The 14,772-nt window shown below is 32.6% G+C and overlaps 1 protein-coding gene across 1 annotated transcript in view; it reads left to right on the top strand.

Moving 5' to 3' along the window:
• ZNF280D (zinc finger protein 280D) overlaps nucleotides 1-14,772 on the top strand; it is an 89,992-nt gene that overhangs the window by 11,848 nt on the left and 63,372 nt on the right. The window contains exons 3-7 of the mRNA XM_044665298.1: nucleotides 1,477-1,686; nucleotides 5,314-5,472; nucleotides 8,685-8,750; nucleotides 8,843-8,976; nucleotides 9,905-10,022. Of these exons, the coding sequence (XP_044521233.1) occupies nucleotides 1,659-1,686; nucleotides 5,314-5,472; nucleotides 8,685-8,750; nucleotides 8,843-8,976; nucleotides 9,905-10,022 (505 nt within the window). The 5' untranslated portion in view covers nucleotides 1,477-1,658. The remainder of the gene's footprint in view (nucleotides 1-1,476; nucleotides 1,687-5,313; nucleotides 5,473-8,684; nucleotides 8,751-8,842; nucleotides 8,977-9,904; nucleotides 10,023-14,772) is intronic.

Here is a 14,772-nt window from a genome sequence, read left to right as displayed (position 1 = left end):
CTCGCTCCATGTCCTTGTTGGTTCTCTGACTAAAATAATTTTTTTTTTTAAACCCTTACCTTCCATCTTGGAGTCGATACTATGTATTGGCTCCAAGGCAGAAGAGTGGTAAGGGTAGGCAATGGGGGTCAAGTGACTTGCCCAGGGTCACACAGCTGGGAAGTGTCTGAGGCCAGATTTGAACCCAAGACCTCCCATCTTTAGGCCTGGCTCTCAATCCACTGAACTACCCAGCTGCCCTCTGAATAAAGTCGTTTTGACTAAATATCAAAAAAAGATATTTTAAGATTGGTTTGGGAAGATTCTTGGAGCAGTTCTAGCATATTTTGCTCCTAAACTGCCATCTTGGCTCTGCTTCTCAATCCTTTCCCCCCCTTCCCAGACTCTTTCTATTAAAATGTGAAAACGAGGTCAAGACCAGACCCATATCTCCAAAGTATATATGAATAAAGTATTTCCTTGACATTTTTTCTTACGTTTATAGAGGAACTCGAATGTTGTTCATTGATTCTTTCAGCATCACAGTGTATCCAAATTGGATACCATTTTAGGTTAAAAGCTTTTGCTTAATTAAATTTACACCAAGAATTAGCCTAAAGATATTAGTTCCTATGATTCACAGAGAATAGTTTTGTCGTATTTGTGTTGTATCATCTGACTCAGGGAGTATTATAAAATTCTGAAACCAAATTTTATTTCATTTTAATTTGAAAAAGGGAAAGCACTTTTTAAAAAAATCATTTTTGAAAAGAATTGGGCATGGAAATTAGAGAGTGGAGTTTTCCCCACTCTGAAAATCATCTATGGAATAATTGACACCAGAGAAAAAAGGAAGATATACATTTCATTGGCAAAGAGAGAAATGGAATTTTCTAACCTTTTCTTCAAGGTTGGTTTTTTCTATTCTTTCCTGTACTATTGTTAATTTACACATAGTGAAGTGCCATATATGTGATAGCTACTTGTATTGAATTTTTCTTTTAAGCATAGGGACAAATCTAGAAAGTTAACTTATTGAGCTTAATAACACAATCCATATACCTTTAGTAATCTTGCATTCCAAATTTGACTTCTCTTTACATTGTTTACATGGGTTGTAATCTTTGAAAAGTGTCAATCTCCACTTTTTTCCTCTGGTGTGTGTTTGTATGGGGATGGTGATGGGGGAGACAGAGTTGGAGGAATGAATAATGAAAAGGGAATGAATTTACCAAAAAGATAACATGGGGTGATTCTTTATTAAGAATTTCCTTGATTTACAAAAGAAGTCACCATGAGCTTTTATTTAATTAACAAGTTTTTAACTGCACTAAAATATTTCATGTATATGAAACTTACCAGGAACTCCTATTGGTAAATGGAGTGGAGTATTTGCAAATATGAAAACAAAGAATATAGATAAAACCTTAAGTGAACCTTACAGACTAGAAGTTGATTGAAAGTAAATTCATTTTAATGGCTTTATCTCTTTTACAGACTAGAAAACCAAGACTTACTGACTTATCTGACATCAGTACAGTGAGTTTCATGGAGGTGAGAGTTAGACCTGAAGACTTCTGAATTCCCGGTTCCATGTTTTAATTGGTACGAATCAAATGACAAAATATTGATGTTTGTCATTTGGGTGACATTTTACAAAAAGTTAGTTTTGGAACTTGATGGGTGACAACCCTCTTCACCCAAAAGGTAAGTAGTATGCTGTTGGTTATCTTTTTTTTTTTTTTTTACTTTTTAAAAAAAATTATATGTAGAAACAATTTTTGACAAATGTTTTTTTAACCCTTTGCTAATCAGATTCTCTCCCTCCCTCCCCTTTTCCCAAGGCTGTAAATGGTATAAAGTATACACCAGTGCGTTCATGTAATACATATTTCTCATTTCCCCTCCTGTGGCAGAGGACACATATCACATATACAGTAAGAAACTTATGAAGGAAAAAAGTGAGATAGTTTGCATTGATTTGCAATTAGATTCCAACAGTTCCTTCTTTGGCTTTGGCTAGCATTTTTTAATCATGAGTTCCATGAGGTTCCCTTGGGACCTTGTTTTCCTAATAATTGATTCTTTACATTTGATCATCATATAATATTTCTATTACTATTCTCCTGGTTCTGCTCATTTCATTTTGTATTACTTCATATAAGTCTTTCTAGGTTTTTCTGAATTTATCCTGTTCCTCATTTATTATGGTGCAATAGCATTCCATTGTTACCATATACTACAACTTGTTCAGCCATTCCTGAATTGATGGACACTCCTGCCAGATGCTGGTTCTTTGCCACTACAAACAGTGTTGCTAAAAATATTTTTGTGCAAGTAGGTCCTTTTCTTCTATCTCTGATCTCTTTAGAATACAGACCCCCCCCCCCCCCCCCCCCCAGTGCAATGGTCAGCAACCTTTTTGGCCATGAGAGCCATAAACGCCTGGGGAAGGAGGAGGATGGAGGCTGAAGGCGCTGGAATATGGGGCTGGGGCTGAAGGGCCCCCTGGCACATCCTGGGGCTCTGCCCGGACTGGCTGGTCAGGAGGTGGAGCCAGATATGGCTCAAGAGCCATACGTTGCCGACCCCGCCCTAGTGGTATTGCTGGTTCAAAGAGTATGCATAGTTTTATGGCCCTTTCGGTATGGCTCCATATTGTCCTCAAAATGATTGCATTAGTTCATAGTTCTACCAACAGTGTATTAGTGTCCCAATTTTTTCCCATATCTCCTCAAACATATATCATTTTACCTTGTTTTAATCACATTAGTTGTCTGATAGGTATTTGAGTTGGTATTTCAAGAGTTGTTTTAATTCACATCTCTAATCAGTAGTGATTTGGAACATTTCCTCATGACTATAGATAATTTAAATTTCTTCATTTGGGAACTGCATTTCATATCTTTTAACTATCATTTGGGAAATGCTTTGTATTCTTATAAATTTGAGTTCTCTGTATATTTGAGAAGTGAGCCGTCTATCCCCTCAGCCACTTAGCTTACCCAGCTTATTGAATTTTCACTAGCTATTCCTTAGACTTGGAATGCTCTCTCTCCTTACTTCTTTCTCCTGGCTTCTCTGATTTTTTTACCCACATCCTCTCTAACTCTTACCATTTTCCTTTCTTGTCATATTAGCCAGTTTGATAGGTGTGAAGTGGTATCTTAGAGTTAATTTAATTTGCATTTCTCTATCAATAGTGACTTGGAGCATTTTTTTATAAGACTAGAGATAGTTTTAATTTCCTCATCTGAGAACTGCCTGTTCATGTCCTTTGACCATTTATCAATTGCAGGATGCTTTGTATTCTTTATGATTCAGTTCTCTATAAATTTTAGAAATGAGACCTTTGTCAGAAATAGCTGCTATAAATTTTTTCCCCCAATTTGATGTTTCTCTTCTAATCTTGGTTACATTGGGTTTTGGGGGGAAACCCCTTTTAAATTTGATGTAATAAAAATTATTCTTTAATTTTTTTGTTATTTCTCTATGTCTTATTTGGTCATTAATTCTTCCCTAATCCATAAGCCTGGCAGGTAAGCTTTTCCATGTTCCCCTAATTTGTTTATGATATTACTCTTTATTTCTAGATTAAATATCCATTTTTACTTTATCTTGGTGTATGGTGTGAGATATTGATCTTTACCTAGTTTCTGCATATTGTTTTCCAATTTTCCAAGGAGTTTTCTTCAAATAGTGAATTCTTCCCCCAAAAGCTTGGATCTATGGCTTTATCAAACACTAGGTTACTATGGCTGAGTGTTGATTTCCTATCCTATTCCATTGATTCACTACTCCGTATTTCTTAGCTGTACCAAACTGTTTTGACGGTTACTGCTTTAATAGTGTAGTTTGAAATCTAGTATGGTTAGGGCTCCTTCCTTCATAATTGTTTTTCATCAATTCTTTTACTACTCTTGACCTTTTGTTCTTCCATATGAATTTTGTTGTTACTTTTTCTAGTTCTTAGAAATAATTTTTGAGTGGTTTGATTGGTATAGCACTGAATAAGTAAATTAAGTTAGGTAGGATTGCCATTTTTATTGGCCTGTCCATGAGCAATTAATATTTTTACAGTTATTTAGATCTGACTTTTTTTGTGTGAAAAATATTTTATAATTGTGTTCATATAGTTGCTGGGTTTGTTTTGTTCAATATAGCCCTAGGTATTTTATATTGTCTACATTTTTGTTGTTTGTTTCTTTTTTATTTTTTAAAACCCTTCTGTCTTGGAATCAAATACTATGTATTGGCTCCAAGGCAGAAGAGAGTGGTAAGGGCTAGGCAATGAGGGTTAAGTGACTTGCCCAGGGTCACACAGCTGGGAAGTATCTGAGGGCAGATTTGAAACTAGGACCTCCTGTCTCTAGGCCTGGCTCTCACCACTGAGCCATCCAGCTGCCCCTCTATAGTTATTTTAAATAGAATTTCCTTTTTCATTTCTTGCTATTGAACTTTTTTTGATAGAGAAGAGAAATGCTAATGATTTATGTGGGTTTATTTTATATCCTGACTGTTGGTTTCTTTAAGGGATGAGATGGAAGGGCTTATTAATTTCTAGCTATGCCATTGGCTACTACTTTGATTTTACCCAATTATATGGATAATCAATCAGATGTAGTATTATTGACTACCTTCTGTATTTGTAATATTGAGCTAGACTCCATCCTCTAATAGTAAATACGAACAAAGGGAGTTTACAGTCTAGGGCTTTAAAACTTATACAATCCAAAGTAATAAGCAGACCATATACAACTTTATTTAAGTTTTGAATTGAGTATTACAGACCACGAATGTAGTAATGGTCAGAGAAGATCATTTATTGGCTGAAGTTGTTGGAGAAGGCTTTTCATGGATGATATAGGACCAGATCTGAATCTTGAATAGAATTTGAGTAGACAGAAGGAAGAGAGGAGGTTTTTCCAGGTAAAAAAAAGAAGCAGTGTGAACATAAAACTTAAAATAATGTAGAAGCATTTAGGATGTTAATAGTACAACATGAATTATCACTTTAAAATACTTTTTAATTTTGGTTTTTGAATGAGAAAGTAACATAATTTAGAAGAGCAAATACATGACACTTATTAAGTGGAAGTCCTCCCATTAGGTGGAAGATATAATGAAACTTATAGAAGCATATTTGCCCAGGATATTACCATTATATCTTGACTTTTATATTGGATGAAGTTTGATTGGATTGTTAATTTTAAATGGCACTTTTTGGTCTTTTTTCAAGTCCTATTAAAATTGTTGTTTCTAAGCATTTAATGCCTTTTTTACATTTGCATAGTCTTTCCTTTTTTTGAAAAAAATCTACGTCTGTTTTAATAGATAATTTTAAAATGGCTGAACTATTTATGGAGTGTGAAGAAGAAGAGCTGGAACCATGGCAGAAGAAAGTAAAAGAAGTTGAGGGTGATGATGATGATGATGATGATGATGAGCCAATTTTTGTTGGGGAGATTGCAAGTTCAAAACCAGCCATTTCAAGTAAGAATTTTCTTCCAAAGAAGTTAAATTTTACTAAGTATTGCATACAGAAAAAAACCATAGCACAACCTATGCTAAGGTTCTATTAGATTATAATTCTGGAGACCAAGAATATGTCTGATTTACTCATCTATGTCATAAGTTAAGGCATTTTCTTACCTTTTCCCCATGTAATAGTTTATGTTTTCTATCAGCAAACTGGGTAAATTATGTCTGTTACCTATTTTGGGCTGCCTTTTTATTGATGGCCTATAAGCATAAGGATAGTATTTAGATTTTTAAATACAGTACAACTTTATTTTAAAATATAGAAACCATTTTTAGCTCACTACTTGCAACCCCTAGAAATTAATGAAAAATATATCTAAGCATTCAAAGTTGATGTTAGTCCATGCACTTGGCTTGGTAAAACAGGTCTTTAGCCCCTCACTCATCCTTATTATTATTGTATGTGTAATTCTTATGAACTTAATTATCTAATTTCATAGTACTTAGTAAGATTAGAAAAATGTGACACATTGGGACTAGCTAGGTAGCTTAGTGGATAGAGAGCCAGGCCTGGAGATGGGAGGTGTGGGGTTCAAATGTGGCCTCAGACTCTTCCTAACTCTGTGACTCTGCGCAAGTCACTTTACTCCCATTGCCTAGCCCTTACTGCTTTTAGAACCGCTTTAGAACCAATACATAGTATTGATTCTAATTGGAAGGCAAAGGTTGTTTTTTTTTTTTAGACAAAGATTTTTTTTAAAACAACACTTAAAAATTAGATATATAATTACAGATTTAAAAAAAAATAAGAGAAAAACCATTTCCTAGCCATTCAATATATAATATAATTTTATGTGATAATTTCGTTGGTAGAACTTAGTAAGAATATCGGTTTTCGTGCTAATGCTTAGACTGAGAAAAGGGACTAGTTTTGCTTCTGGACACCCAGGCAGAATTTTTTCTTGTTTTGACTTAACACTATTGAAAAAGCATAACTATTCCTTATAGCATCTTAGATTTGCTGATTCAAAAAAATGCATCTCAGATTATAAAATGAGATATTTAGTGGCAGAATACTAGTTGATAATAGTAATTTGGGAAGAATGCCCTTTTAATTTTATATTTCATCATCAATTTGTAATCTTTTGATAACTTAGGAGTACAATTATAAAAATTGATATTATAACTTCTATCAAATGCTCCTATTAAAATCCCATTGTAATTGGTAACAATATGGACCGGAAAGATTTGTTTAAATCTACCAAAAGAGGAAATATTACTTTTTCTTAACTTTTTACTCACAATAAAGAAAATAATTATGATTTCTCCATAAACCTTATAGAATGTCAGACCTGAAGAGAGAAGTCCTAGTTCAAATTAGGCCCCAGACACTTTAAAAGTTGTTTGACTGGGCAAGTCATTTAACTTCAGCTCCAATTTTCTCAGCTATAAAATAGTGATAATAGTAATACTTGCCTAACAGGATTCGTGAGGATTTTTAAAAAAACTTGATCAGCATTATTAAATGAGCTTTATTTCTACAAGGTTTATTTAAGTCATATGAATTTGATACAAGCAACAGTGCAATACAATATTGTATAATATGTGTTATAGTTGAATTTTATAATCACTTATTCTAGTTTTTAGGGCATATAATTGAAAATTAAAAATAAAAACTTTGTTGCTTATTTCCATGGAAGTTTTAAATTGATATGAAAATTTTTGTAGAATGGTAAGATCTTACCCTAAGGATCTAATTTTTAAAAATATTTCATTTTAAGTGTGTAGGAAACTCTTTTCCCATAGTAAGTATTGTTTTAAGATATAGAACTATATAGGCAGACCCTAAATTTAGCTATCATAAATTTTCTGCCTAAATTACCCATTTCAATCTCTTCTGTAACCTGTTGAAATTTACTTCTCTTCCTTTTTATATAACCTGTCTACAACCTTGATCTGCTCCTCTTTTCCTCCACCCACTTTCTTATTTCCATTCTTATTTCTATGTAAACCAGAGTTTGAGGTTTTAGGAAAGATCGTAGCAAAGGAAGAGAAGAATAAAGTTATCCCTCTTCGTTTACCCTTTTGTTACTACCACAACTCTCCTTGATTCTTCGTCCATTTCTCTTTGCCTTCACCTTTTCCTTATAACTCAACCTAGCAACTTAAATAAAATGCCTACATGGCCTAAGTTTAATTTTTCTTTGACTTTTTGCAAGATTTAAGTGAAAGAAAGGGGAAATTTTTTATCCCTTTCTCTTTCTCATCAATATCATAGTATAATCTATACAAAACATTGAAGGGTCCTGAAGTACTTTCAGGGACAAGAATGGAGGGGAAAAATTGTAAAACTCCCAAATAATGAAGAATGATTTTTGTTGGAAGCAGCAAATTGGCATTGGAAAGGAAAGCATTTGTTATACTTGAGCTAGTCTTTAAAAAGTTTAGGAAAAATAAAAGGTTAAATATTTTCAGGATATTTTGCCTTTAGAGTTTCTTGTTCTTGGAGATCCCTTTCCTTAGCTTCCTTTCACCTTTCATCATCCACTCTAATGCTTAGGGGAGATTTTTTCTTCAGAATTGGAGCCTTGAATGTATTTTCCCAACACAACATTATCTCATAGTGGTTAAATTCAATAGTGCAGTACTAGAGTTCATTTTAAGTTAAATAAATTTCTTTCAGCTGGTCTGAGAACTTATTCATTATAATTAGCATTGATTCCAGAAGAAAACTGCCTTCCAAATAGAATATCACTTATAGGGGGCAGCTGGGTAGTTCAGTGGATTGAGTCAGGCCTAGAGATGGGAGGTCCTAGGTTCAAATTTGGCCTCAGACACTTCCCAGCTGTGTGATCCTGGGCAAGTCACTTGACCCCCATTGCCCACCCTTATCATTCTTCCACCAAGGAGCCAATACACAGAAGTTCAGGGTTTAAAAAAAAAAAGGATATCACTTATGAAGTTTTATAAAGTTGAGACTTACAAGTATAAAAATTTGTGTAAGAAAATGTTAAAACTAGAAATGTCAGATTTCTTATATACTAGATTGTAAAGTTATTAAATGTTTATATATTAGCTGGCCTTTTTCAGTTATCAGATGCAAGGTATGTTCATGCTGTTGAATATCTTTTAAATTTTGTCATCTTAGTTCTAAGAGGTAATATTTTCCCAAAAGAGCAAAGTATTAAACATTGGTCACATTATAACTATTGTAATCTTAATAGATATTTTGAACAGAGTCAACCCCAGCTCATCAACAAGAGGAATACAGAATGGTGCCACCAATAGAGGTATATTTTGTTGTGTTATTGCAAAATTAACATAAAACATAAGTCAAATAATTCATTTATGAAAATGCTTAACTATATTATAAATCATGTAGGTGCTGTAGCTTCATTCAAGCCAAGCAGTCAACACTACATGACTCCAACATCCAATCCTATGGCAGCTTCACCAGTTTTTCAATCTCTATCAAGATCTACAGTTAGTACTGTTACTCAGCCATTGTCTAAACCTGTAAGTGTTTCTGGAAGGTCAGGCATTTCAGAGACCTCTTGTTTATTAGTACTGGCAGAATCCCAGTAATACCACAACTATTTTTCAAGAAATAGCACCATCCCTATGATAGCCAAATTGGTACTCAGACCAGTGGCTAGGGCAGATTGCCCAACCTATATAGTAGTAGAGTACTTAAATTTAAATATGAATAATATTGAACATAGAATACTTAGGTCTTAATTATTCTTAGCTATAAGGTATAATTAGAGTAATCACAGGCTAAATATTTGTTAAGGCAAACAAATTTTTGTTACTGGAGAAATGTTTGGTTGGGCAGTTTTAGCTTTTATCTTATGCAGTAAAAAATATGCCAGGGTCTAGGTCCTGCATAGATTCAGTTCTACTAGGTTCATTGATCCATAAAGGACCTTTGAAAAACATTAGGACTATATTAGTTACAGCTCAAGCTCACTTGTGGAAATAAACATTACCTTTTTTTGCCTTCTGTTTATCAGAGTAAAAATTTTTAAAGTTGAAAGTTAAAAAAAATACTTTCCATTTTGTTTGTTTTTTAATATCAATTTTGAAGTTATTAACCAATTTTACTGTAGCTCTCTTAAACATACATGGATACTTCATTTTATTTTGAATTATTCTATATTATTCTTTTAAAATAGATAAGCTACATCATATTGTGGAGACATTCCTTTTATTACATAGGAATAAGCTAAATCTGAATGATAGAAGCAGATGATTTAGAGCTTGTTTTCAATTACAATAGTTAAAATTTCAATTATAACAGTAATTGCTTAGTTTATATTGTCAAAATTTATGTCAACCATAGGTTTCTATGGTCGGTCTTTAATTATATTTACCTTTAAAAATTATTAAACCAAAATGTTGATACAATTAAAGTAAATATTCTCCTTTTAAAATGTTTCATCAGGGTCACATAGTGAGCTCACCACAAGTTGTACCTAATAATTCTTCAGGGTTACTGTTTGACTTGAGACAAAACGCAGGAATACCTCAGTACCAGGGTGGACCAACGCGCGCTTTAACAGGTTTGTTTAAGAATTGGTTAGTTAAAACTATAAAGATAAATGGTTAAGATGACTTAAGGATTGGACTTCTAGTTTTAATATAATATTATCAAGGAAAATTTTGTATTTTAATTTCTTTTTTATTATTAAGTAGGCCACCATTTGCTCTTACATTTTCATCAGACAAATAACATTAGAATGATAGAATTTTAATGCTAGAATTATAGGTCTTCTGTTCCAAAGCCATTTTTTTCCTAATAGATGAGGAAACAAAGGTCCAAAGAGTTTAAAACCACTTACATAGCTATTTGGTGCCAGATTTGGGACCAAAATGAGTAACTTTTAACACAGTTATTATGACTTTAGTACATTTTTATTGCTGAAACTTTTTATAAAGCTGCTTTGAAATATTATTTCTGACCTAGAGCACTTAATGTATTTGTGGTAAAACTTTTGCTTAATTTCAAAGCCTTCACACCGAGAGAGAGGTTTGTGTTTTTTTCATTCCTACTAGCTATAAAGATGGTTTTTGTGAAAGCAGAGGCTTCCAAGCTAACTAATCTGTTTCTTGACTAATATCAGTAAAAGTGAATGTGAAGCCTTGCCAAAGCTCACTTCCACGAACTTTATGAGGAATAATCTTTCTTTTGTTTCATTGATTCAGAGGTACAGTTTTTTTATTTAGCAGTTAGACAAATCAGATGGATGTGGAAGAAAAATGGCATTGCAGAATTACTTATCAATTTTTTTTTAGCTACTAAAATTTGTTTCAGCTTATTTAGATCAAGGGCTTCAATTTTATAAATGTGACATAAAAAAGTAGTCCAGGTATATAGTAGAAAGACTGTACCAAGAACTACTTGGATTTTAGTAAAAATCAAGCCAATCATCATACCCACCAATACAGCTATCAAAGGCTGGTAGAAATTCCTTCAGTTATATCAACATGTAAGTTGACCTCATTAATTGGTTTACTCAGAAGCTATAGTTCTTAGAACTTCTTTGGCCTTATAATTTACATAGACAACCTTGATGTCATATCAACGTGTGTTTAGGTGATATTTCAAGGGACTAAAGTTTTCCATAAAATTGTCATTTGTAAATGACTTCATTTCTTGGGGCCATGAATTCATTAGGCAATTTTCATTTACTAATGAAACATTCTCCATTTGAAGGTATTAATTACAATATATTTGTAAGTCCTAAACGGTTTCAAAAGTAACATTACATGAAATTCAAACATAAGGATATTGAATTGTTTTTGTGGTCTCATCAAAATTTGTTATAAAATTTGTGACCATAGATTAAAGCCTATTATTAAAGTTGACCATGTGACTTTGTTGCTCCAAAACGTTCAGTGCCAGCTTATTATCCATAGGATGTAATACACATTTCTTATCCTAGCATTTAACTTTTTAGATTTATTTCACATTTTTCTTCTTCACACATTTTCAAGCCAAAGTGAACTACTATTTATACTGATCACATCATTCACTCTTCCACCTTCAAATATTTATTTGCCTGTGGTCATCTCTTTTCTTTCAGGCCTGTAATATACTCATCATCTCTACCTCTTAAAATGTTTCTCTTTAAGGTCCAGCTCAAGTATTACTCTTCAATGAAACTTTCCTTAATGCCCCCAAATGAAATTAATCTCTCTCTTCTCAAATTTTGAATTTTAGAGATGATCTCTGTAGCATTTGTTCTTTTAGTTACTATTTAATTATATTTCACATATATCTCTTTATGATATCTTTAAATACTACTATACATTATTTTTTTTGTCTCTTTTAATGAAGGTTCTGAACTTGAAGTGTTTGTCATCTTCATTAATAGAGATATTACTATTAGTAAATTTACTTTTTTTTCATTACATAACACCTCAGGAAATTGAAATAGAAAGATTATCACAAAATTTTTCTAGTTTGATCATGGAAGATTTATAAATTTCTTCTTTCAGCAGACCTGAATATTCTAGTAACTTAATCTAAATTTTCCCAATTTTCTCTTCTAATGTATGTACATGTGTGCATGTACACACACATACCCTATATTTTTCTCTTAACTCTTGTCTCTTTTTCCAAACCATCCTGCCTATATTTGCATACTGGACTAAATGACTTTCTTTCATCATGTCTGTTCCCTGCTCAGAATCTTTCAGATGACAATGACTCTGCTTGAAGATTTGAGTAGGCAAAAGGGACAATAATCCAAATGAGACAAACAACATAATTGAGAAGGTAGACATGAGCACCTCCCTTTTTAAAAATCTCTTTTAAGATTATGAGATTGTAAATTCAAAGATAAATCTGAAACCAACCTTTTAAGATTATGAGATTGTAAATTCAAAGATAAATCTGAAATCAATCTTTTCCAATCCCTGATATTTTAGATGAGGAAACTGAAGCCTGGCATTCTATAGCTAGATATTGACAGGCCAATTGAGGGAGACCTCATAGTATAGAATTTCTCTTCTAACAAGTTAAAATATTTTAAATCTACATATGTGCTTAATGAAATAAAAAGATGACATACAATTTGGCATTTGGTTAACTCAGTAACAATGCTCAGGTTGGAACAATAGACTATAACATCTTAGAGCTCAGAAGGTTCTTAAATGCTGTTCCATTCAGTCCATAGCGTGAATCCCTTCTCTAATACTCATCTTCAATTTGAAACATCCATGGACTGGGAACTTGCTTCCTTATAAGTTAGAAACAACAAGTGCTTCTGTTAGAGGAAGAAGTAGGAATGATTGCAAGAGAAATGGCAACTGAAAGTAAGAGGAAATAGGAAAAAATTATAAACCTCCAACACAAAACTTTTCCTGAAAAACAATAGTGAGGGGTAGGGAGGAAGAGAAGTATTTTTCTTATAGTTTGTTTGGTGTTTTATTCTTTGTAATTTTTCCAACATGAACTTGTGATTTTTTGGGGGGGGGATATAGTTTGTTGTTCTTTTCTTTTACATTGTTGTAGTAGTTATGTATATTTTCTTGGCTCTGCTTGCTTCACATTGCATCAGTTAATTTAAGTCTTTACATGCTTCTCTGTATTCATGATTGAATGTGGTATATTTTCTTATAGTACATTAATAGTCCATAACATTGATGTACAACAGTTTGCTTAACCTTATTTTCAGTTCTGTCCTCCCACAAAAAAGTCTGACTATAAATATTTTGTTGTACATGCAAATTTTCTACCTTTAAAGATTTTAAAAATTAGTCCCTACAATAAGCAAAAGTATGAGAATTTAAAGAAATATTAAAATATAATCAAGTATTTTGACTAAAAAATGTGCATTGGGGAAATAGTTTAATTTAGCTACCTCTTTGAAGATTGTAGTGACTAAAATGGGTGTCTCATTTTGGAACCTTTTTGAAGATTGTAGTGACTAAAATGGGTGTCTCATTTTGGAATAGAAGTTTTGACTTTAAATGCTTTCACTTAGAACTCTTTCTAAAGGCATTACCTGTATATTATTTGAGCTTCCACATTCCCTAGGCTTTTCTTTGCCTCAAGCCTCTCTTCATTAGGGAGTCTAATAAGAATAGGCATTAAAGCACATTTTGCCTGTGTTAGTAAAAGGACTTTGTTAACAACAACCCTATGAATTAGATATGATAGATATTTTTATCTCTTTTTTGCAGATAAAGATATTCAGGATTAGAGATAACTTGACTTGGATCATATAGCTAGTAAGCATCAAAGTCATGATTCAACCCACATTTCCTGACTCTTAAGTCTTCTGGTCACACTTTTATACTTAATTTCATTTCAAAGTTCAGTAAATATAAAATATTTTGCAGCATGCACTTAGGATTTTTTTGGGGGGTTGATTGCTATTCATTTTTTTACATTATTGCAGTCATATATATTTTATTCCCTCTTCCTGCTTCACTCTGCATCAATTCATATATTACAATTTATCGTTATAATGATTTATCATATTATGAATGAAAAAAGGAAAATTTACTAGGATTTCAAACATGATTCATTTTGAAGCAGGAAGTGATTCCTGACTTGGTGTTCATATTCAGGTGATATGCTTTAATCCTCTTGCTTGTGGTATTCAGGATAAACTATGGGAAGTAGAAAAAGAATCTTTTAGGTTTTTTTTCCCTAAAATTTTATTTTTCAATTAACTAAACTTAAATAGCATTTTTCTCTGTTCTCACCCATTTAAAAGAAAAAGAATTCTTGTAACAAATATGCAAATTAAGCACAGCAAATTTCATATTGCCTATGTCCAAAAATTTATTTCTTATTCTGCATCTTGTATCCATCAAGGAGGTATGTATAGAAATTTTAATTAGTCCTCTTGAATTATATTTAGTAATTGCATTCATCAGAAATTTTAGGTCTTTCAAAGTTGTATCTATAATATTGTTACTATATAAATTATTTTCTTGTTTCTGTTCACTAAAATGCATCAGTTCATTCTAGTCTTCCCAGGCTTAATTTTTGCCTAAAGAAATCCCACTAATTTTTATCACTTGTATGTTTAATAAATAAGGATAAATTGAGCTAAATTACAGGTGTATGGTTAAAAAAATTGACTAGTCAGGCAGAGAGAAAGGAGTGAATTAAAGGATCAAGAGTAAAGCAGCTTACATTGTCTTCCCATTAAGTAATGAACTGTTTTCTAATTATCCCCACTAAATTGTAAAGGAGGCACCTAAGTGGCACAGTTCATAAGAGTGCTGGATGTGTTGTCAGGAAGACTTATCTTTGTGAGTTCAAATCTAGTCTCAGACACTTGCTAGTTGAGT

This window comes from Gracilinanus agilis, chromosome 2 (genome assembly GCF_016433145.1).
Source record: "Gracilinanus agilis isolate LMUSP501 chromosome 2, AgileGrace, whole genome shotgun sequence".
Lineage (NCBI taxonomy): Eukaryota > Metazoa > Chordata > Mammalia > Didelphimorphia > Didelphidae > Gracilinanus > Gracilinanus agilis.
This window is presented reverse-complemented; position numbering and strand designations above follow the sequence as displayed.